The sequence below is a fragment of the Oryctolagus cuniculus genome, chromosome 2 (genome assembly GCF_964237555.1).
Source record: "Oryctolagus cuniculus chromosome 2, mOryCun1.1, whole genome shotgun sequence".
NCBI lineage: Eukaryota > Metazoa > Chordata > Mammalia > Lagomorpha > Leporidae > Oryctolagus > Oryctolagus cuniculus.
Genome location: NC_091433.1, coordinates 1105868 through 1130382, shown reverse-complemented (window position 1 = coordinate 1130382; position 24515 = coordinate 1105868). Strand labels below are relative to the sequence as shown.

At 59.8% G+C, this 24515-nt stretch overlaps 1 protein-coding gene across 6 annotated transcripts in view; it reads left to right on the top strand.

Annotated features, from left to right (window-relative positions):
• ZFYVE28 (zinc finger FYVE-type containing 28) overlaps positions 1-24515 on the top strand; it is a 106234-nt gene that overhangs the window by 67373 nt on the left and 14346 nt on the right. For 5 of the 6 annotated variants that reach the window (XM_051836673.2, XM_070069533.1, XM_070069531.1 and 2 more), the window contains exons 7-8: positions 8586-8687; positions 9802-11022. In XM_051836673.2, the coding sequence (XP_051692633.1) occupies positions 8586-8687; positions 9802-11022 (1323 nt within the window). Of the gene's footprint in view, positions 1-786; positions 5283-8585; positions 8688-9801; positions 11023-24515 lie in introns of those variants that run through there. The other variant, XM_051836675.2, reaches the window with a different exon arrangement.

Below are 24515 nucleotides of genomic sequence, written 5' to 3'. Positions count from 1 at the left end.
TCACAGAGCTGGCGGGGCTGGCAGGGAGGGAGGCCCAGGAGGCTGCAGCGCCTCTCGCTCTGGGTGGGGGCATAGCTGGGAGAGCCGGGAGCTCACAGGTGCCCCAGCAGCATAGGGATCTTAAATACATCGAGACAAGAAGAGCTTGTTCAGCTGGGACCAAGAGCAGAGCCTGGGGGTCTACTGCTGCCCCCACACCAAACTCAGACCGACCCTTCCTCCCTCCCCTCCTCCCTGCTCATCTCCCCTCGTGCCAGGCAGGCTGTCACGGGGGTGCGAGGGAAGTGTCATGGAGAGCTCCGTGGGGTGGCCCCGAGGGCAGCTGGCGTGCAGGGATGGCACTGGGGGTGGGGAGTTCTGTGGATGGAGGCCCACTGGAGACACGGATGTGGGGAAGGTGGAGAGGGCTCGGAGGCCAGCCTAGGGCCAGGCTCAGGCTGTGGACCACCAGGGGCCCTGTGGAAGGGGAGCGAGACACACGCAGTGGTGTGCAGGGGTGGCACTGGGGGTGGCTAGACCCTGCCTCCCACTGAGGAACAGGGAACAGAGTTGCAGCCTGGTGCAGTGGGACAGGGCCAGCGCCCAGGGCCAGCGAGGTGGGGCACTGGGCATGAATCCCCCCTGGCCCCAGGCCAGGCCATTTGCTCACCTGGGTCCTCAGAGGCACCTTCTCATGGGGTCTCCCCGGTGGTCTTTGGATGCTAACTGGGCTGGGGGCTTTCCCAAACCCCTCAAGCAGCCAGTGTCCCTGGCTTGATCCTTCTGTCACCTCCCGTTTCCCCACAGAGCGGGGCAGGGCAGTGGTAAGCTTCACCGGAAGACGCAGGAGTCAGGGGTCAGGGAGTCTCCAGCGGCCAGCGCGGCGTCTGCTCGGGGTGGCACATCCTGCTTGGCGTGACACCTCTCGACTGGGATGCAAACATCTCTCTGTGGCCACTCGACTTGCACAGCAAGGCTGGTCAGGGCCTTGGTGCCGCTGCCCTGGGGGCGGGAGGCGAACTTTCCTTGAAGAGCAGGGCCGCTTGGCCCCCTTCGTCTGCCCTGAGGTCAGCTGCTGCTTCCAGGACACACTGCAATCCCTGCCCCTCTCTTTTGTTGAAGAAGATAACTGGGGCCACCTGTGACACTGGCGTCCCTTATGGGTCCTGGTTCAAGTGCCAGCCGCTCTGCGTCCAGTCCAGCTCCCTGCTGTGGCCTGGGAAGGCAGTGGAAGATGGCCAAGTGCTTGGGCCCCTGCACCCATGTGGGAGACCTGGGTGGAGCTCCCAACTCCCAGCTTCTGCTTGGCCTAGGCCTGGCGGTTGTGGCCATTTGGGAAGTGAACTGCAGATGTAAGAGTCTCATCCTCACTCTTTCTCTGCCTCTCTGTTACTCTGCCTTTCAAATAAACAAAATAAATCTCTTTTTAAAGATAAATTTATTTATTGTTTAATTTATTTGGAAGACAGAGAGTTCCCCTCTGCCGATTCACTCCCTGAATACCTGCCACAGCCAGGCTGGGCCATGCCAAAGCCAGGAGCCTGGAACACAATCCAGGTCTTCCTTGTGGATGGCAGGGACCCAAGTACCTGTGCCATCACCTGCTGCCTCCCATGGGGCACAGTGGCAGGAGGCTGGACTTGGAAGCTGAGTCAGGACTTGAACCCAGACCCTCGAATCGCGTGCAAGCCTCCTAAGGCACGCAGCACTCACTTGCTCATCTCCCGTGGGGGTTCACAGCCTGCTTTCCCCTGGAAGGCCTGCAGGGCAGGGCAGGGCAAGCCACCATTCTCCGTTCTGGGGTGTGTGTGGTCCCCCTCCCAGTCAGGCAGAGGGAACCTGTGAGAACCCCCTGGGGCAGCCTCCAGGGCTCTCTGCGGTAGCGTGCCAGATTCGGAACGAGCACGCGGGCAGGCGGCTGGCTGCCGTGCGCCGTGGTCTGACTTTCCCTGCTGCAGCTGGGTGCCTGTGTGTGTTCAGCTTCTCCTCGGCCTCCCCAGCGCCACTGGCGCCCGTGTGTCCTGTGTGCTGCCCACATGATCCGCCCTTCTGCCACCCGAGCTTTTGCTCCTTCCGTCCTGTCTGGGTCAGGAGCCCACCAGGGAGCCCTCATCTGGGAGGCAGAGTGAGGGCTGGGCCCCTGAGGGCGGGGGCTTTGTCCTCCCGTCGGTGGGAGCTTAGATCTCCCGTGTGCTGATTCACTCCCCAAATGCCTGGAACAGCCAGAGCTGGGCTAGACTGAAGCCAGCAGCCAGGAGCTCCTTCCACACCTCCCACTTGGGTGACAAGAACCCGAGTGTTTGGGTTACCCCTGCTGCCTCCCAGGGCGTGCGTCAGCAGGGAGCTAGAATGGAGAGTGGAGCTGGGACTTAATCTGGGCGCTCCCAGTATGGGACAGAGGTGTCCCGAGCGGTGGATAGACTGGCGCACCAGATGGTCACCCCTTAGTGCTGTTTTAAACAAGAGGGTTGAAATAACGTTCAAAAGAACAGACCCTTGGGATAAGTTTATCCAAGGAGGTGAAAGACGTGGACTCTTAACACGAAAACATTGCTGACAAAATGAAAGACGTCATTAAGTAGACATTGCTTGTTCCTGGATTGGAAAACCTGATAGAGTTAGGATGGCTGTAGTCCCCAAAGTGACCTACAGGTTCCCTGGAATCCCTGTCAAAACTGCACTGTGTGTGTGCGTGCGTGTGCGTGTGCGCGTGTTTACTTTCACAGAAGTGGAGAAGCCGTTCCTGAAATTCGTGTGGAACCGCAGCAGGTCCTGAGTAGCACCCCCACACGCACACAGCACGGTGGCGCTGGCAGGACAGTTCTGTAGGCCAGCACGGCAGGCCTGGGGGCCAGGAGAAAGCCCCAGCGGCGGTGGCCGCCTGCTCCCTGACAAGGGCGCCACAGCCATCTGGAGAGGAGGGAACTGTGTGTTCAGCAAATGTCGCCGCACGCCTGGACGGCCACACACACAAGAGCGAAGCTGAACTCTGCAGTGGTTCCTTTTGTGTCAACTTGGCCAGGCCACGAGGCCCGGCCACGGGGTCACGTACCAGTCTGGGTGTTGCTGTCAAAGTATTGTAAAGCTGGCGTCAACGTTTACGTCGGTAGTCGGCGAGAACAGCCGGTAGCCCTCCATGCTTAAGGCCCTGGAGACAGCTGATGTGGCAGAGAGGGCACTCCGCCTCCGCTTGCCTTCGTGCGTGAGCTGCAGCCCCAGCTCCGCCCAGCTCCACCCAGCTCCGCCCCACTCCGCCCAGCTCCATCCAGCTCCATCCAGCTCCATCCAGCTCCACCCAGCTCCGCCCAGCCTGCTCGCTGGGGTTGGACTCACAGCCCCACAGTGGAAGCGGGTCCTTCCAGCCGGTCCCTGTCTCTGTCCTCTGTCCCTCTGGACCCCTCTGAGGAAATCTTCAGGTTGTCAGACTTGGTGACAGGTTCTTAGATTTGACACCAGAAGTGCTAACATAAAGAGAAAAAAATGGATAAACTGGACCTCACCAAAATTATTTTTTTTTATTTTATTATTTTTTTTAATTTTTTTGACAGGCAGAGTGGACAGTGAGAGAGACAGAGAGAAAGGTCTTCCTTTGCCGTTGGTTCACCCTCCAATGGCCGCCGCGGCCGGCGCACCGCGCTGATCCGATGGCAGGAGCCAGGAGCCAGGTGCTTCTCCTGGTCTCCCATGGGGTGCAGGGCCCAAGCACCTGGGCCATCCTCCACTGCACTCCCTGGCCACAGCAGAGAGCTGGCCTGGAAGAGGGGCAACCGGGACAGAATCCGGCGCCCCGAACCCGGTGTGCCGGCGCCGCTAGGCGGAGGATTAGCCTAGTGAGCCGTGGCGCCGGCCTGGACCTCACCAAAATTAAAGCTTGGACAACTGGAGGTTAGCCGAACAGTTAAGATGCTCGTGTCCGGGGGCTGCCGTGGTGCAGTGGGTTAAGCTGCTGCCTGTGGTGCCAGCGTCCCCTGTGGGCACTGCTTCGACTCCTGGCTGTTCCACTTCAGATCCAGCTCTCTGCTAATGCGTCTGGGGAAGCAGTGAAGGACGGCCCAAGTGCTTGGGCCCCTGCACCTGTGTGGGAGACCTGGATCAAGTTCCTGGCTCCTGGCTCCAGCTTCGCCTAGGCCTGACTGTTGTGGCCATTTGGAAAATGAACCAGCAGATGGAAGATTCGGCCAATCCCCCTGTACACCCCACCCCCACCCCCAATAACTAACTATGCCTTTCAGGTAAATAAAATAAATCTTAAAGATAGATACCAGTATTCAACATCACAGCACCTGGGTTCAATTCCCAGCTCGCTCGCTCTCTTTAAGAGTTATTTATTTATTTGAGAGGCAGAGGTAGTCAGAGAGAGATAGACAGACAGATCTTCCACCCGCTGGTTCACTCCCCCAAATGGCAACAATGGCTAGAGCTGGGCCAGGCCAACGCCAGGAGCTTTTTCTGGATTTCCCACGTGGATGCAGGGGCCCAAGCACTTGAGCCGCTGCTTTCCCAGGCCACAGCAGAGAGCTGGATCGGAAGAGGAGCAGCTGGGATGCCAGCCATCGCCCATACGGGATGCTGGCACTGCAGGCAGCGGCTTAGCCTACTATGCCACAGTGCCGGCCCCCAGTTCCCAACTCTTGAGCCCTGATTCTGGCTTCCTGCTAATGCAGGTCAGGGAGGCAGTGGTGGTGATTCAAGTGGTTGGATTCCTGCCACCCATGTGGGGCATCTGGATTGAGTTCTCCTGTTCCTGGTGTTAGCCCTGGCCTAGCCCCAGCCATGGCATTTAGGGAGTGAAACAGTGGCTGAGAACTTTCTCTCCCCCTCTCTAAAGCATTTCTTTTAATTTAAGTAAAAAATGTGTGTGTCATTCACAAAAGTGAAAAGTCAGCCTAAAGAATGTGAGAAAATACGTAAATAATGTATCTGATAAAGGGCTTAGAATGCAGAATATATAAAGAACAGAGAGGCCCGGCGCTGTGGTGTAGCTGCGGTGTAGCGGGTAAAGCTGCCGCCTGCAGTGCCGGCATCTCATATGGGCACTGGTTCGAGTCCCGGCTGTTCTACTTCTGATCCAGCTCTCTGCTGTGGCCTGGGAAAGCAGTGGAAGATGGCCCAAGTCCTTGGGCCCCTGCACCCATGTGGGAGACCCAGAAGAAGCTCCTAACTGGTGGCTTTGGATTGGCACAGCTCCAGCCATTGTGGTCATTTGGGGAGTGAACCAGTGGTTGGATGACCCCCCTCTCTCCCTGCCTCTGCCTCTCTGTAACTGCCTTTCAAATAAATAAATACACCTTAAAAAAAAAAAAGGACACCCAGTTTAAAAATGGGTACAGACTTGAGCTGGCGTTTTTCTTGAGACTTACTGATTTGACAGGAAAAGGGCGGGGAGAAACAGGAAGAGAAATCTTCTGTCTGCTGGGTCATTCCCCAGATGGCTGCAGTGGCCAAGATGGCCTGGCCGAAGTCCAGAGCCATGGACTCCAATCACTTGGGCCATTTTCCGCTGCTTTCCCAGGCCATCAGCAGAGAGCTGGGAGCAGGCCTGGCACTCCAAAATGGGGAGCCGGCATCACAGCTGGTGGTTTAACCCACTGTGCCACAGTGCCGGCCCCCTGAACTGTGTTCATAGGAGACACCTGAAAGATGCTGCCCATCTGGCAGTTAAGGAAATGGAAATCAAGACCACAGGGAGACACTTCACACCCGCCCCGTGGCGGTCAGCCGGAATAGCGCGTGCTGGTGGGCATGTGGAGGAATAGGACCCAGCGCGTCTCTGGGAGCATTAGCAGAGCCGCCTGATCCGCGCGGCCCTGCCACACACCCTCCCAGGCACACGCCCACATCTGCCTGTGCACGCAGAAGCCTGCACAGACGCTGTCACGGCAGCACTAGGCAGCCCGGATCCCAGGGCGAATGAGTAGACAGAGCACGTGTGTGCACAGTCGTAGGAGCAGCAGAGCGCTCACACTGCCACCTCACGATGGACCCTGGAAACCTCGCCCAGGGGCAGGAGCCCGGCCCCCGAGGTCGTGTGCCACGTGTTCTCACCCTGACGAGATGCCGAGACAGCACACGCGTGCAGACAGAGGCTAGAGCCCAGGTCGCCGGGGTGAGGACGACTACTTACAGAAATGGGGGATTCTGCTGGGGAGAATGGTTTGAACTAGAAACAGGCGATGGAGCGCCCCGTGGAGGCGCTCACTGCCACAGAGCTGTGGAGCGAGAGTGTCGTCTCAGTTCTCTAAAGGAGATTGGCCTCCCGCCCTTCCCGCAGGGGCCTGGCCACCCGCCCTGGCGCCCACCCGGTGCGCACATCCTCTCACCTGTTCACCTGGGCTGCACTGGGCCAGCCCCCACTGCGCCCTCCACGTGCCCTGCCCACACCCAGCCTCCGTGATCCACCTGCTGCCTGCCAGCCTCAGCTCCTCGGGGCGACTTGGGCCGTGGCCCGGGCCTGTCCTGAGCCATCAGCAGTAGCTGTGGGTGGCAGCTCCGCCCCACCCAGCTGTTCTCTTCCACACTCATTCCCTGGCCTCATTCTTCAGCTGCCTCCCGGCCCCCAGCTGGGTTTCTGCAGATGCTGGGGCGCAGGGACACTGCATCCCCGTTGTCCTCTGTGCTCCAGTACCTGGGCCAGCCGGACACTGACTTGGACCTGGAGACAAGCCTCGCCCTCCTGCTCAGGACACAGCCGACTGCCCTGCGTCTTCTCTGCCCAATATGGCAGCACAGCCCATGTTTTCCTGGGGTTTTGAATCTTCTTTTTGTACCTGAGATCCAATCTTAGGGACAGCCAGTCCCTTATTCAGTTCTTGTTAAAAAACGTTTATTTATTTTCATTTTATTTGGAAGGCAGAGAGAAAGAGACAGAATCTTTTATCTGCTGGTTCACTTCCCAAATGCCTACAGCAGCTGGGGCTGGTCAGGCAGGAGTCGGGACTCTGTATCTCCCATGTGGGTGGCAAAGAGTCAAGTACTTAAGCCATCACCTGCTGCCCCCCAGGGTGCACATGGCGGGAGGCTGGATCAGAGCAGAGCCGGAACTCTGACACGGGATGCAGCCACCCCACGTGGTGTCTACACCACTGCTGCAGACACCGGTCGCTTCATTCAGTCCTGGTGATGCCTTTTTCTTTTTTAAAGATTTATTTATTTATTTGAAAGAGTTACAGAGAAGGAGATACAGAGGCAGAGAGAGATCTCCCAGCCCCTGGTTCACTCCCCAGATGGCTGCAACAGTCAGGACTGGGCCAGGCTGAAGCCAGGAATTTCATCTGGGTCTTCCATGTGGTGCAGGGACCCAACCCCTTGGGCCATCTTATGCTGCTTCCCAGGCGCATCAGCAGAGAGCTGGATCAGAAGTGGAGCAGCCAGGGCTTGAACCGGTGTCCATATGGGATGCTAGTGCTGCAGGCAGTGGCTTTACCTGCTATGCCACAGCACCAGCCTCCCCTCCCCCTCTTTTGTTAAAGATTTATTTATTTGGGGCTGGCACTGTGCCAAGCAGGTAAAGCTGCCACCTACAGTGCTGGCATCCCATATGGACACCAGTTCAAGTCCTGGCTGCTCCACTTCTGATCCAGCTCTCTGCTATGCCCTGGAAGGGCAGTAGAAGATGGCCCAAGTCTTTGGGTCCCTATACCCAAGGGGGGACCTGGAGAAAGCTCCAGACATTGCAGCCATCTAGGGAGTGAACCAGTGGATGGAAGACGTTCTCTCTGTTTCTCTCTGTCTGCCTCTGCCTCTCTGCAACTCTTTCAAATAAGAAAATAAATCTAAAAATATTTATTTATTCTGGAGGTAGATTACAGACAGACAGAGGGAGAGACAGAGGGTCTTCCATCGATCCCTTTTCCTTACTGTGCTGGATGTGTAGACAAGAACCCTGTTCCAGAGCGGATACTGTTGGGAGGTGACTGGGCATCTGGGCTGCCCGGTCCTGTGACCAGGCCGGAGGGCCCCGCAGAGGTCCTCGGGTCGCCGCTCTCAGGGAGAGGGCAACACGGTGGAAAAGGCTCTCTCAGGGCCAGCAGGCGTCCGGTGGTGCTGAAGTGGAATCGGGCCTCCGGGAGGAGCACCTGAGCAGCGTTGAGCTGGACGCTGGGTTCCTGCTGGCGGGGACGGCCTGTCCTGGGCAGGGAGCGCCTCTCCAGGCGTGGTGGGCACCCTGGAGGGCCGGTCAGTCCTGGCTGGTGGGAGCACACATGCAGGGGCCCTGTTTGCACTGTAGCCCACGCTGTGCCTTTGGGTAGTGGGCAGTTTCAGGGCCAATTCTCAGAGCCCCCGTAGATAAATTTAACCGCCAATCCTGCCTTTTCCGTTTTCAGGGAGGTTGATTTTAGTAACAAGTCTGGATGCTAATTTATCTGATTGCAGCACTGATGTACTCAGATTTTTATGATAATTTCATGATCTCTCCAGTGAACGTAAGATAAGCAGCCGCAGCAGATGAAGTCTGGGTAATACCTTTTATGTCCTAAACTTACCAAAGCGTCGGTTGCCAGGGCAAACAGTGAGAACTCCCCAGACAGTGTGACCCAAGCTGGGGTTCCCAGGCTAGCTGGAGCACCGGACACCTCACCACACTGGCTTTTGTGTCTCAAATGCAGTGGCCTTGTGGTCTATGCGGATGGACCCTTGAACTTGGACCGAAAGGTAGAAGACATGTCCGAGCTGTTCCGGCCCTTCCACACGCTGCTGCGGAAAATCAGGTGGGGGGACAGGGAGGGGAGGGGTGTGGGGGGGCGTGGGAACCAGGTGCTCAGGCCAGTGTTGAGTCACCACCGGGTCCTCCTTGGCTGGCTCTGTTCCTCTGCTGTGCCGAGCCCTGGGTGTGGCAGACCCAGCACTACTCACGTTCAGCGCACCACACAGCTACTGCTTTCCCCTGTTCACCAACAGCCCCCAGACTCACCTCTGGTTAAGTCCCTGGTTTGTGTCTGTGTAGTCACATTGGCGTCCCTTTAAAACCGCGTGCCTTTCTGTCGGGTGAGTTAGGATCTCTGCCAGGCAGCTGCTCGGAGCTGACAGGCTGGCCGTGGCCTCCTGCAGGGGTGGGGGCACAGGGCTGTGTGTGTCCTGTGGGCGCCTTCCCGGCCCTGTGGCTCTGGATGCTTGGTGCCCTCCCCTGGCCCCTGGGATCCAGGAAGCCCCCTTCCCTGGGTGTTGGAGCAGATGACCCTCTCAGGGTCGTGGGACATCCTGAGGCCTCCCAAGAGCCTGCCTGGTGCAGGGTGGCCTCAGGCACACTGGCTGAAGCCAGGAATCCTCTGGGGACCCTGGGAGCTCAGACCCCTGCCCCACAGCAAGGCAGAAGCGTCTCAAGTCCAGACCCCAGCAGCTTCCCCCTTGGCCCTGTGGACACTGTCGAGCTCTTGGGGCCCCGGCAGTGGCCTTGGCGAGGCGTTGAGCTCAGGCTGGTCTGCTGTTCAGCTGGCTGATGGCTGTTGACCGCTTCCCTTGTCCTGTGGGGTTCCGGGACCCCCGGACTGGGGAGAGGAAACAACAGTGACCAATGAGAGGAGGTGCCCAGTGCAGAGGTCCACGGCAGATGGGGCTTGTAGGAGGGGAGGAGGGGCAGGGCTTGGGCAGGGCGGGGTCTGGGGGGTCTGCACACAGCGCAGGCTGTGAAGAGAAAGCTTGGAGCCGCGGGGCTACGGAGGCAGAATGTCGGCAGGAAGAGGCCCTGGGCGCGGAGCCTTTCTCTAGTAGAGGGGGCTTCCCGGCCACGGGCACTTGGTTGTGGCCGCTTTTCTGTGGTGCAGGCCTGCAGGTGCCGTGGCTGTTGGAACGTGCCCCCTTTGTCTTGTGTCCTGACCCTCGCAGGGACCTGCTGCAGACTCTGACGGAGGAGGAGCTGCACACACTGGAGCGGAGCCTCTGCATTTCCCAGGACGCGGAGCTGCCCATCCGGGCCGACGCCTTCGCCGCCCCACTGCCCCCCGGGGAGCCCCTCACAGCCAAGGCCAAAAACCCAGAGGCAGAGCTGGCCTGCTCCATGCAGTATGATGACCAGGAGCTGGAGCAGCTCAGCCGCATGGTCCACCGGGCTGGGGACGAGATGTCGTCCCTGCTGTCCCCACCCAGCGCCTGCCAGTCCCCTGCGCACAGGCCGGGGGCCGAGGGCAGCCCCCACGCGGAGGCCTCTCCGGGCAGAGCGCGGCCGCGGCTGGGCAGCGACGAGGAGGAGCGAGTGTTCTTCATGGATGATGTGGAGGGCACCGGAGAGGCCCCACACAGCCCGCTTGGGTGGGCAGGCGGCGCCGGGGCCAGTCCCCGGGAGAGGGTGCCACGTGCCGAAGCAGGGGCCACGGACGAGGAGCTGGACTTGAGCAACAACAATGTCGAGGACGCCAAAGTGCGGGCAGCTGGCCTCTCGGGCTCCAACTCCTGCAGCTGCCTGGACTCGCAGCTGTGCCTGGACGGCTGGGAGGGGAGTGCAGACGACGCAGAGACAGCCGAGATGATTGCCCACCGGACGGGCGGCATGAAGCTCTCGGCCACCGTCATCTTCAACCCCAAATCGCCCGCCTCCTTGGACACCACTGCTGCCACCCGGGAGACCCCAGGCCGAGGCGCACCCTCAGCCGCTCCGGTGGCCGAGGGGACAGAGGGCAGTACCCACAAGCCCAGCACCACGGCCGCCAATGGCCTCCTCAACTCCTGCGTGTGCTGTGGGAGCTGTGGGGGCAGCAGGGACGACACAGAGGAGCGCTTGCAGGGGACATGCAGCCCAGGGAGTGTCATCAGCGCCTCCTACGCTGCCGGCCTCGCCAAGGCCAGTGACAAGGACCCCGAGAGCCTGGACGATGCCCAGCCCGCCTCCGAGGTCGCACTGCCCACAGACGGTGCCTCCGACAGGCAGGAGCCCAAAGCCTCTACTTCCGACAAGTGCCTGGTACCCACCCCGGGTGCCCTGGGGGACGCAGCAAGGGGGTCCCAAGGAGTGGATGAGGCTGTGAGGGAGCAGGAGCCTGAGGCCGCAGGACCGCCGAGTCAGCCGGGAGAGACGGCCCCGGAGGAGGGTCAGCCCCTGTCGGGCTCCAGGTAAGAGCTGCTTCTGGGCCAGGGGAGGGCTGTGCTCTGTCTGCATCTGGGACGTGTCATCTTGGCTGATTCTCCACCGAGGGCTTCTTGGCCACCGGCAGGTGCTGGGCCCGGGGCCAGGTGTGTGGTCTGTGTGTGTGAGGAGCTGAGGGGAGACTGGCGGGCTCACCCGACAGAAAGGAAGGCGGCCGATAAATGTACCCCAGGGAGCCCCACTTTCAGGAGATGTGGACTCGGTGCCGAGCCCCTCGACTGCCCTTCTACCATCACGGCCCATCGTGACCCTGGTGTGACCCCTGTGTGGGTGGACTGAGCAGGGTGAGTGGCCATAGCACTAGGGCCTCACCTGTTGCCCTGGGCCATATCCAAGCACACTGGTTACTTTTCTGCCAACCCTGTTGGCTTCTGGGCTCACACAGGGCTGAATCGAGGGCCCAGGCCCTGGAGCCGGCGTGGGATCGGAGACCACCCTCAGGCAAATCTTCTGGCATGTTCTGGGGGCAGTTCCTAGGGCTCCTGCCGCTCCCTGCAGTCAGAGTAGGTGGGGAGGGCTCTCCTCTCTTCTCCCAGCCCTCCCCCCAGGGCTGCCTTCCCTCTCTCCGCTCCTCACTCCGCGGATGTATCCAGAACACAGCAGTTAGCAAGCATCAGGCCAGCACCTTGTCCTTAATGCTGGAGACAGGAAGGAGAGGGAGGCGTGGCCCCACCTCTGATGCTCACACAGGGCTGTGGGCCCAGCAGGCAACTAACCTGTTTCCAGGACTGCCTTCCTGGTCGGGGTGGGCACGGGGCTCAGCCTGAAGTCGGGCCGGCCACAGAGCGGCAGCTTCGGGATGGGGTCGGAGTGAGACTGACGGGCCTGGGCGCCGCGTGGCTGCACACCGGAGGGAAGGGGTAACCGCCTCTGCCTGCGCCTGGGCCTCTCGGGGTAGCACGTGGCCGTGCTGGGCCCCGGTGGCTGTCGGGCACTCTGAGGCCTTGGCTGGGGCTGTGCAGCCCCTCCTGTGCCCCTGGCTGTGGGCTGGGCCCAGGCTCGGGCAGCCTCCCCCCGCCCCAATCCATGCAGAATCCCTCGATGCACGACCTTTTCTGTCGGATCCAGTCTCTGAGCATGGCTTTTTTTTTTTTTTTTTTTTTTTGACAGGCAGAGTGGACAGTGAGAGAGAGAGACAGAGAAAAAGGTCTTCCTTTGCCGTTGGTTCACCCTCCAATGGCCGCCGCGGCCCGCGCGCTGCGGCCGGCGCACCGCGCTGATCCGATGGCAGGAGCCAGGAGCCAGGTGCTTTTCCTGGTCTCCCATGGGGTGCAGGGCCCAAGCACCTGGGCCATCCTCCACTGCACTCCTGGGCCACAGCAGAGAGCTGGCCTGGAAGAGGGGCAACCGGGACAGAATCCAGCGCCCCGACCGGGACTAGAACCCGGTGTGCCGGCGCCGCTAGGCGGAGGATTAGCCTAGTGAGCCGCGGCGCCGGCCTTTTTTTTTTTTTTTTAAGATTTATTTATTTATTTGGAAGGCAGAGCTACAGTGAGGCAGAGGCAGAGAAATCTTCCATCCGCTGGTTCACTCCTCGAATGACCCCAGGAGCCAGGAGCCAGGAGCTTCTGGGTCTCTCACCTGCGTGCAGGGGTCCAAGGACTTGGGGCATCTTTCACTGCTTTCCCAGGTGCATTTGCAGGGAGCTGGATTGAAAGTGGAGCAGCCGGGAGTTGAACCAGCACCCGAATGGGATGCCGGCACAGCAGGCGGCCGCTTAACCCGGTCCACCACAGCGTGGCCCCAAACTTGACGTTTTCAAGGTTCACGGATTCGCGCACAGGGAGGGTGTATCAGAGGTTTTGTTTGGGTGAGCGATCTGCCGCGTGTGGGTGGAGGCCACTTTTGCTCGTCCACTGCCCTGCCGACGGGTGTGTGTGTCGGTTCTAAGTGGTGGCTGTCGGGTGTCCATGTGGATCATGTTTGCAGTTCTTTCGGCACCTGGCTAGGGAGGAATCGGTGGGCTGTACAGCGTCTCTGACTTTTTGAGGGGCTGTCAAACTTTTCCACACTGGCTGTAGCTTACGTCCCACCAGCCCTACACAAGGGTTCTAGTTTCTCCATGTTCTCACCAACACTTATTACTGTCTGAGTTTTTAAAAATTCTTTTATTTGCCATTACTTTTATATTTGTTTATTTGAGAGGCAGAGACAGAGGACTTCCAGCCACTGGTCTCCTCCCCAAATCCTGCAGTAGCCGGGGCTGGGCCAGGCCAGAGTGGGAGCCAGGATTCAGGCAAGGTCTCAGACCCACATGTGTGGCGAGAACCCGACTACTTGAGCCAGCGCTGCTGCCTCCTTGGTCTGTGTCAGCAGGAAGCTAGGATCGGAGCCAGAGCCAGCACTGAGGCCCTGGTGCTCCAGGGTGGACGCGGACATCCCGGGCAGTGACTGAGCCGCTGTGCCCCCCCTCGCCCCCGCCCCCTGCCGCTTGTTTTCAAGCCTCTTGGAGGTGCCCCCGTCTCTGAGGTCAGGCCGCCGATTTTACTCGCCGCCGCTAAGCTTGTCTTGGTTAGCATTTGGTAGCATCGGGTGCGCTGGGCCCAGGACCTCTGCCGTTTATACTCAATTCAGGTCTATAAATCTGTGAAATATTTGCCTGGTTCCCCATCACCTCTGCAAAATAAGATACACTCTGAGCAGTTTGCTCAAGGGATCTTAGTCCCTCCTGCCCCGTTTCTTAAGTTTATCCTTCAACTCCTAAAAATATAAGCAAGGATGTCCAGACAGATGCACGGCCCCACGTGCGTTCCTGCCGCTCACGGCTTCCCAGCCTTGCTTTCCGGGAGTTCCTGCCGGAGCCTGCCCTTGGTACTCTCCAGGGATCCCCGCTTTCCTTTGCAACTGAGCCCCCCGGCAGTGCGGCGGGGCCGGCGCGCACCCCGTGAGGCCCTGGTGCCGGCCTGGGCTGGGATCCAGGCCCCTGCTCTGGCAGGCGGGGCTGCAGTGAGGAGCCTCAGCCGGCCTCCTCCTCTGGACGTGGCCACAGCCCGTGGATGGGTTCTCCCTGGGAGGCTGCGGGATGGCTGCCTGCTCAGCCCCCTGGTGGTGGACTGTCTTTCTGCAAGGCTGATCGGAGACGTCACGGATGTTCTCACAGAGCAGTGTCACTGTCCTGCTGCTGACCTGCCCAGGGGACCACATGTGGGCACCCACCCTGTCCAGAAATTTCTCCCACCAGGGACACCACTCTGCGCATGGAGCCTCAGCCTCCTGGACCTCGTGCACTCAACTGAGCCAAAAACTGCCCAAGCTCACCGAGAAAAGCAGAGGACCCTCCGGGGCCTCATCTCCCACAGAGGTGTTTCTGGAAGGAGCCAAGGATCTGGGGGGGGGGGCATAAAGCAGGTGGTCCGGTGATTGTGACAGCAGTGCACTGGGTCCAAGACCTCAGACAGCGGTGCCTGGGGCCCGGCCGTACCCCCGGAGCTGGGAAGCAGGTCAGCCGGCAGCACGTTGGCCCGTCCTGTCCACAGTCGTCATTCACGCACTCACTCATTTGTGTCACAAGCACATTTCGGGGGGCCTGAGGCAGGTGCTGGAAACCCCCTGAGGGAGGAGACAGGCGTGGCCAGTCCTCGGGAGCATGATCTTGCATCAGGATGGGAGTGGCTGCTATTAAGACGGAGAGGACACCAGCAGCAAACAGTGAGACACCGGACGCCTGGACAGCTGGACATTGGCAGGTGCTGGGTGATGAGCAGCTGGTCTCAGGCACAGGTGTGGGTGTGCTCGCTTCGCCCACATGGCAGCCAGAGTGAGCAAGGCCAAGACGCTGGCCCTCTGCCCTCCTCTGCCTGGAAGAGGCTGGACCCCTCTGCCTCTGCCTGCAGCGAGCCCTGCTGCTCTCCCTCGCCTGGACCTGTCTGGGGACCCACGCATCTGGCAGGTGCCTCTGCAACCCCCATGAGTGTGGCGTGGAGGGCACAGGTGAACCCAGGCTGCGGGGGCCTCTGTGTACTCCAAGGAATTGAAACGTGTGGGACCGAGGCCAAGGATCTGCCTGTGGGGCCGGATTTCCCCGAGACCCCCAGGGCAGGTGCTTCTGGAGATACAGAGGGTGGCCCCAGGCGGGAGGGCAGGGGGGACCCACGCAGGCCAGGAGGTGGGTCTGGAGTCTGGAACCAAGGCCCCGGCCCGGAGAAGCCCCGCTCTGCGTGTTTCCCCAGGCCTGGCCGGTTCCGCCAGCACCATCGTCCCGGGTTCTGGCCTGTTAGGAATGTTCCAGAACCTGTGTCCTTCTGCTGTTTTCACTGGCCCTTTTCTTTTGGAAAAGTTGATGTTTTTAAAACCTCGTTTTCCCCTGGCCCATGCGTCCCGCACCGTTGTCCCCGCAGCCGGCTCTGTGGACGAATGCGCCCTCCCCACCGACAACGCCGGGCCGGCTCCTCCCGTTGCGGGTTCTAGACACAGGCCCTCTTCATTGTAGAAACTTTGGAAAGACTAAAAGAAGGAAACAAAACGCCTCTCAGATCTTACGAGTGTTCGTGATTTTTTTTCACTGTGTGACTTTTTGGTCATTTCTCTGCAAAGTTCTTGGAAAGCGTGGCTCTAGCGGAACCCTGCTCCCTCCGAGGGACGCCTGCTCGTGCCGTCTGTGTTTTCCATGTCTGCATCCTCTCGGAGTGGAGTTGGCCTGCGAGCAGTTTCCTTCCAGGTGCTCTGCCTCTGGCCTCAGTCCTTAGTGGGGAGGCACAGACGTCCCAGGAAACGCCGTGGGGGTGCTGTGCGACTCAGTTTCCCAACCTGAGAGGCCAACCGGGTCCCCCCGGCCCTGTCTCGCGTCTCTGAACGGCGAGCTCTGCGTGCCTTCCTGCTCCGTCTCACCTCTGCCACCTGCCCAGGGACGGCTCACCCCGTGCCCGTGGGGCTTCCTGTTTTCCTTACTGAAAACGCCCCTTTCTCCTCCCTCCTACCAGCCGTTAGCTTTTGCTCATCAATGGCTTCGCTGTGTCTGGTGTGGTCAGGTTGATAAGGATTCTAGAGACAGCTTTTGGTCCCTGGCCGGTTGTGGGTGACTGTGCGTGGCGCGTGCCACGTTTCTCCTGCTCCAGGGATGCGGCGTTCTCCTGGTCTTTGCTGTCCGAGGGCGTGACTGTCGGGAACCTGGCTCTGAAGTCTTGGAAACCTCACTGCTTGTCACGGCCCAGAGGCTCGCCTGCCCCTGGAACCCAGCTCGGTGGGGATTCCCTGCCCTGCCTGGCCGACCTCCCTGGCTGCCGCGTCGGGGAGAGTGCTAGGAGCCTCCTTGTCCCCGAGGAGAGGCTGAGCCCTGCCCTCAGCGGGAGCCACTACTCCTTCCTTGGAGTCTGGTAATGGCCGACGGCTGACGCTGGGGCGCTGGAGAGCTGGGCTGCAGCACTGTGCTTCCTCGCTCCCGGGGGTGTACTCGGGAGGACACACACAGGGAGCAAGGGGAGCTGAAGTCAGGAACTGGCTGCAGGACTTAAGCCTCAGTTTTGTTGTCTGCAAAATGGGCGCAGGAGAGCCCCCAGGTCCCCTGACATCTTGAGGCACCACAGGAGGCTGAGGCGCCCCGAGTCGCAGCACCTCACCGCTGTCCCCGCTCAGCGCCGCTTGTCCCTGGCCGCGCCCTGCCTCGCCTCCTCCCTCGGGACTGTCACCCGGCCTGTTCCTTGCCATCTCTGCTGTTGCCAGCCTGCCTGTGGCTGCCTTGTTGTCATATCGGCACTTCACCGTCTGCTGGCCCATGCCCACTGTTCTCCTGACGGCTAACGTCCCACAGGTGCTTGGTCCTGTGGGTTCCCGCCCCGGCTTCAGCTTCTCATTCAGACTGCTGCTTCCTGCCCAGCTCCTTCTCTGGGGGGCACCTGCCATGCTTCATGGCTCCGCCCCTCTGCCTCCTGAGGGGTTGGGGACCCTGGCTTAGATGTGTCAGGGCCCTCGGGTGCCCTGCCTTCAGCCTCAGGTGGCTGTGGCTACAGAGAGCCTGCATCCTGCCTTCAGCACCATTGAGCAGTAACGGCTTGAGGTCCACGGGGCCTCCCTCGGGCCACGGAGGGCCCTGCAGCCCTCAGCCCAGGCCAATGCCAGGCAGCGGCAGGCAGCAGCTGGCCTGGGGTAGATGAGCTGCTGGTCAGTGCCCTGAGTGGCCCCCTGCACCAGGCGAGCTCCTGTCCAGGGGCCCCCGCGGTCCCCCTGCCCTGAGTGGCCCCCTGCACCAGGTGAGCTCCTGTCCAGGGGCTCCCGCGGTTCCTCAGCCTCGACAGTCTGGAAGGATGTGTTTTCCTTTCCACAGGTCTGGTGCTAGGGTTGCTGGGCGTGGTCCTCCGTGGACCTTCCAGGTAGGGACGGGCAGGGACAGTGTGCCGCTGGGCCAGCTACCAGTCAGTGACCCGAGACACAGTGGAGCTGTCCCCTGCCTGGCTGGGCTCTCCGTGCTGGCCTCCAACAGGCTCCCAGTGGAAAGGGGGCCTCTAGCAGGGCTGCTGGGGCTCAGTGGGAGACGAGCCCGGGATGGGGGTGACGGGGAGACTTGGGGCAGGCGGCCCAGCCTTCCCTGGAGGCTGCAGGACCCCGGGCAGCAGATCCTGCCCCGCAGGCCTCGGCCGCTTCCTGCTGGCAGGTGCTGGCCTGGCCACTGCAGCTGCACTCCCTGGGGCTGCTGCCCCATAGCCTCCCAGCCACTTCACCCCAGGAGGAAGGACAGGAACGACCGAGCAGCTTAGACTGGGAATGGTTTAGGCTCCTGAAAAACAGATCAGGCAGAAAGACCGCGTCAAGTCAGCTGCTCGTGAGCAACGGGCTTCGCGGGCTGACACCGAGTGAGGTGGGGACGAGACCAGAGCTGGTCCGCCGCACACAGGCCTGGGGCGGGTGGGAGGGCCTGTTCTCCCACGCCACTTGCTGGCACTGGCCATGCAACCCCAGCTGTGTGACAGCCGGGTCACTGCACCCCCAGAAGAGCGGTGACCTGGGCCTCGAGCAGCAGGTGCTTCCCTCGTGCCGAGGTCTCCTGCTGAGCCACAGCTGGCCGGCCTGGCCGAGGGGGCAGCTGGCCCTTCAGCCGGACCTGGCCCACCGGCGCTGCTGGCAGCCGGCCTCACAAGGGCCCTGTGCCTGTGGCCTTGCCCTGCAGCCTGGCCTTGGGTCTCTGGCACCATCCACACCCCGCCCCTTTCCTGGCCATCTCCACCTCCTCCAGGGCGCAGACTGCTCCTCCTGCCGTTCGCTCACGGCCCCTTCCCACGGTGCGGTCGGGGCCAGGGAGAAGCCAGCCTGGCTGCAGGAGAGGCAGAGTGCTGGGTGGGGCAGCCCGTGTGAGGGCCGCAAGGTGGTGGCCTGTGCTGAGACCTGAGTGAGGGGGAGGGGCTGGAATAAAGGTGACCCGGGAGCAGGAGCTGCAAGGGCCCCGATGCCAGGTAGGAGCAGTGGGACATGGAGGAGAGCGGGTGTGTGTGTGTGTGTGTGTGTTTGTGACTGTGTTTGTATATTTGTGTTTATACATGTGTATGGGTATGTTGAAGTGTGTATATGTGTGTATGAGTGTTTTTTGTGTGTATGTGAATGTATATGTGTGTATACATATGTGTATATACTATTGTGTGTATTTGTATGTAGTTTTGTGTTTGCATATTTGTGCATATATGTGCATGTGTGTATGTATGTGTGGATGTGTTTGTATATGTGTATGTATGTGTGTATGTATATATGTGTATGTGTTTGTATGTATGTATGTGTGTGTCTATATGTGTATGCGTGTGTTGTGTGTATATGAGTATGTATATATGTATGTATGTGTGTGTATGTATGAGTGTAGCTTGATAATGAGTATGTATATGTGAGTGTATGAGTATGTATGAGTGTGTACATATGAGTGTGTATATGAGCACACATATGTGAGTGTATATATGTGTGTATATATGAGTATATGTGTATATATGAATGTGTGTATATATGAGTATATATGTGAGTGTATATATGTGTGTATATGAGTGTGTGTATATGTGTATATATGTGAGTGTGTATATATGAGTATATGTGTGTATATGAATGTGTGTATATATGAGTATATATGTGAGTGTGTACGTGTGTATGAGTATGTGGATATATGTGTATGTATGTGAGTTTGTAGATGTATATATGTGTTTATATGTGTGTATATGAGGTGTGTATATATGTGTGTCTATGTATGTGTATATATGTGAGTGTGTATATGTGAGTATGTGTGAATGTGTATATGTATGTATATATGTGTGTGTGTATGTGTGCATGAGTGTATATATGTGAATATGTGAGTGTGTGTGTCTATGTGAGTGTGTGTGTCTGTGTGAGTGTGTGTGTGTGTGTGTGCGGATGCAGCGGGGTTTGGAGGGGACTCAGAGCACTGCGGTGGTTCTGTAGGCAGGATTTTTCCTGAGGGGAGGAGCAGCGGCAGAGGCAGTGACGTGGAGCTGGGGGCCGCACGTCTGGTGTGTTCACGGCCACCTTAAAGGGCTCTGCTGAGTATATTGGTGACAACAGATGGCACAAGTGAGGGCTCTGGTTCCTCCGTGCCTGGCCACCACTTCCTGTGACCAACCTTTTGACGGATTCAAGCATTCACGTACTTGAGCGGGCAGAGAGAGCCCCGTAAATGCCCACGGCAGCCCTGGCCACGCTGGGACCTGGGAGCTCCGCCCAGGACCCCCGCGTAGGTGCAGGCACACACCTGGCCGTCCCCCCGGAAGTGAGAGGTGCTGCTCCCGGGGCCTTGGTTTGCCTTCTCTTAAGGAGGACCAAGTCGGCTCCTCTGCAGCTCCTGTGCACCAGCGTGCGCTCGGAGGCGAGGCACCTGCCGGCTACGGCTGCTGCTTCCCGGCGGGCTGGCGTGGGCTTGCTGAGTCCCCTGTGCGTTCCGCGTGCGGGCTCTCTGGGACACACGTGGCCCACGTGCATTTTCTCCCTGACTGGCTGTGTCGTTTGGAAAGTGGAAGTTCGTAATGTGATCAAGTCAGGTTGACTGTTTGCTGCTAGGGATTATGATTTCGGTGTCGTATCTAAGAATCGCTTTCATAACCCAAAGCCACTCGAGTTTTTCCTGTTTCCTTTTGGAGGTTTTATTTTTAGGCCTGTATTCCATTTGGAGTTCACTTCTATGTGTGAAATGGGATGTGGATCAGAGTTCTGTTTTGCATAAGCAGAGTCAGTTCTTTCAGATGTATTCTCTCCACCTGGCTTCCCACCTTTGCCAAAATCAGTTGGCATTATTTGTGCCTAACAGTATAGTTAGAGGTGCCGGCACTGTGGCTTAGCAGGTTAAGCCACCATCTTCAGTGCCAGCATCACATATGGGCACCGGTTCAAGTCCCAGCTGCTCCACTTCCCATCCAGCTCCCTGCTAATGCTCCTGGGAAAGCAGTGGAGGATGGCCCAGGTCCTTGGTCCTCTGCACCACATGGGAGACCTGTATGAGGTTCCTGGCTCCCAGCTTCAGCCTGCCCAGCCCTGGCCTTTGAGGGCCATTTGGAGAGTGAACCAGCAGATGGAAGACCTCTTGCTCTCTGTCTCCCTCTGTCTCTGTGACTCTGACTTTGAAATAAATGGATAAATCTTAAAAAAAAAATCAGAATTCACTGGGCCTGGCATTGTCTTTGTGGGGAGATCTTTAATTGCAAGTTCCATGACTTTATTGGCTGTTTATCAGCCCTCTTATGTGGTGGGTGGAAGAGCCGCATGGTGCCCAGTCTCCACTCTGTGCTCCTGAGTGGCCCTCGGACCCAGTGACAACACCCAGTAGGCCCCTGCCTAGCCCCCTCCAGGGCTCCCCCTCTCCCAGCCCCTTGGCATCAGACCCTTGGTGGCTCGACCCAGTGTAGCAGTCAGCTGTCACCAGGAAGTACCCGGCGCAGGTCGCGCTATGAAGAAGAAAGGTTTCTATTGGCTCATGGTTCTGGGTTGCGAGGTTAGGCTTGTTGCTGGCAGAGCCCTGGGGACAGAGCCAGGAGCGAGCTGGTCTGGTGTCTGACACCATAGGGGTTCAGTCGTGGGGCCCCCACTCTGATGACAACTAGTCCTGATGGACCCCCATGGACCCTACCCCGACCACCACAGTCAGACTGAGTCTTCCCCTCTCAATGCCTCAGTGGGGGCTTTGGGGGACGCTCAGACCCTCTGCAGACCACCGCACCCCGCCCACCCAGCCAGCTCCTGCCCCACATCCCGCATGGCCTTCCACATCCTGTAACTAAACCCGAGTTTGTTCCTAGACATCCACCCCGCGCTCTCCTGCTCCTGGTCCTTGTCTGCTCTCTGGGCCACTGGTTCTTCCCCCACCCCCACCCCCCACCACACACACACTGTTCCTCCTGCCCATCTGCACCAGGTGCCACGTGGGCCCCATGGCCATCGTCGAGCAGGCATTCCGTGGTCACCCCTCCTTCCCCAACTATCGGACTCCAGCTCCATGGCTGCCTGCGGGGCCCATCCTGGGCCACCCACGTACCTTGTGCAGTGTGGCACCGCGTCCTTCCTGCCATCTCCCGAGCACCTGCACGTGACTCGAGATCCTTGCGTGGTCTCCGTATAAAGGTTGTGCCAAGGGCTGACAGGCAGCAGGGTCTCGGAGGACATCCCAGGAGCCAGACACAGGGGTACTTCCCGGGTCTCTCACATCCTTTTCTTCTTTCTTTCTTTCTTTCTTTCTTTCTTTCTTTCTTTCTTTCTTTCTTTCTTTTTTTTTTTTTTTTTGACAGGCAGAGTGGACAGTGAGAGAGAGAGAGACAGAAAGGTCTTCCTTTGCTGTTGGTTCACCCTCCAATGGCCGCCGCAGCCGGCGCACTGCAGCCGGCGCACTGTGCCTATCTGAAGGCAGGAGCCAGGTGCTTCTCCTGGTCTCCCATGGGGTGCAGGGCCCAAGCACCTGGGCCATCCTCCACTGTACTGCCTGGCCACAGCAGAGAGCTGGCCTGGAAGAGGGGCAACCGGGACAGAATCCGGTGCCCCGACCAGGACTAGAACCCGGTGTGCCAGCGCCACAAGGCGGAGGATTAGCCTAGTGAGCCGCGGCGCCGGCCGGTCTCTCACATCCTTGATTCTGAACCCCAGACTCCTGCCTCTGCAGCTTGAGGGCTGTGCCCACCCCTGCTGTTCGTTCTGGTGCAGCCCCAGGGCCCCGGCTTGCCTGGGCTCACACGTACCGGAACAGGGTCCGTAGCCACAGCTGGTGTGTGGAGCATGTGGACCTTGGTGGGTGTGGGAGGCTGCCGCGCAGGGGCCAGCTCCAAAAAGCAGGTGCTCCGAGGGGGTGTGCGTGGGCAGCAAGGCCACTTGCAGGGGACTCCCCAGTCAGGGGCGGAGGCAGGGACCTCCTCAGGAAGCCAGGCTAATACCGGCTGTGGTCCAGCAGCGGCACTGGGGCCTGTGCTCCGAGCACGGCTGGTGGGTCTGGACGGGCGCACAAGCTGCTCGTGTGGCCACGAGATGAGTGTGGGAGAGGGCACTCCAAAGGTTCATGGAAAATGGATCAAAAAGGTGATTTTGGTGCCAGACGCTGACGTCCATGCGTGGTTCTCCCTGCTGCACATTTCGGTGAACTGTGAAGTGCGCACGTGTGTGCCCCCTGCTTCCCTGCAGTCCCCGGTCTCAGATCCCGTGTCCCCCGTGCCGACTCCTTGGCTGAGGCAGGGCCGTGAGGGGCAGGTGGGCATCTCGAGGCCAGGCCCCTCGTGGTCCCTGGCCCCTGGCCTGCAGTGGGAGAGGTGAGGCCGGCCCGGGGAGCTGACTTTCTGAGAGAGGGGGTGAGCCCGGGGCATAAGCAGCTGCTCTGGGGCCCCCCCGGAGACAAGGCGTGGCCTCAAGGCTCTGCCACACCCCACCTCCAGGCCTGGAAGCCGGCCTACACGAGGATGGCGCTGGGCAGGGCAGATGGGCTCGGGGCCTGGTGGGAGGCAAGACGTGATACACACTCACAACTTGTACCCCCGCACGTGTGTGCTCAGTGCACACGCACATTCACGTACTCACGGGTTTCACCAGGTGGGCAAAGGGAGCACCTCAGCTCCAGCCACCCCAGCCTGCAGTGCTGAGGTGGGGAGGGAGCCCCGCCCACTGCCACTCGTGGGCACGGGGCTGAGAGGCCGAGACCCCACGCGGGGGTGGCCCAGGCCGAGAAAGGCCCTGGGGCTGCCTCCCTTCAAGAGGCTTGGAGACTCCGGAGGCGCCCGGGGCCCTCGTCCCCTCCTGGCCACAGCGTCTTCAGGGGGCTGTGAGCTTTGTGGCCTCTGTGGGCGGCAGCACCATCACACCCACCTCTCCCTGCTCAGTGCCATTCGCAGGATGGTTACGGCGAGCAAGCAGCCGCTGGCAGAGCTCGGGCTCCCTTAGACGGTCTGCGCTGTGGTTGGTGTTTGGTGTGACTGCTGCTTCTGAACACTTCGGTGCTTCCCACTTCTGTTGGTTCATTCATTCATTCGAGAGACAGCGACAGCGCCCTCCTCTGGTTCACTCCCCAGGTGCCCGCGGCAGCCCGGGGCCCTGGGAACATGGCCCTCCCCGCGGACAAACTCGAGCCAAATCGCTGTGCTTCTTAAGGAATAGCCAGCCTCAGGTATTCTGTCACAGCAACGCGAAGCAGTAGCACGGGGCTGGGACCCTGTGGCCCCAGGCGTCCGACAAGGCGTTCCTGTGGATGAGGGACTTAGTCCCTGGGCTATAACCGCCCGGGGCGTGCCCTCAGGATGGGGTCCCGGGCTCGCCTCTCGGTGGGTGTGCCGCAGCTGATGCCGCAGCATCTGTGAGCTCAAACAGGAGCGCTCCTTCTCTCATAGCCCCTGCCCCGTGGTGGAGGCCCAGGTGCCGGCACCGGCCCTCGCGCTGAAGGCTCAGCTCAGTATTCCTCAGCTCCTGGCTGCACCCCAGCCCCCGCCTCCGCTGTCACGTGGCCTCTCCTGTCTGTGTCTCCTCTTTGGCCCCTTCTAAGGACACATGTGGATTCAGCGCCCACCCAGCTAACAGGACGCTGTCCCCTCGAGACCTCTAACTTCATCCACCTGTCAGGCAGCAGAGCCTTCTCCATTCGGGCCGCAGGTTCTGGGGGTTGATGTGGACATAGCACATTTGGATGTCCCAGCTGTGTTTCTTTTCTTTTTTTTTTTTTTTTGACAGGCAGAGTGGACAGTGAGAGAGAGAGACAGAGAGAGAAAGGTCTTCCTTTGCCGTTGGTTCACCCTCCAATGGCCGCCGCTGCAGCCGGTGCACCGCGCTGATCCGATGGCAGGAGCCAGGATCCAGGTGCTTTTCCTGGTCTCCCATGGGGTGCAGGGCCCAAGCACCTGGGCCATCCTCCACTGCACTCCTGGGCCACAGCAGAGAGCTGGCCTGGAAGAGGGACAACCGGGACAGAATCCGGTGCCCCAACCGGGACTAGAACCCGGTGTGCCGGCGCCGCAAGGTGGAGGATTAGCCTATTGAGCCACGGCGCCGGCTCCCAGCTGTGTTTCTAACCGCCCAGCTGTCCCCA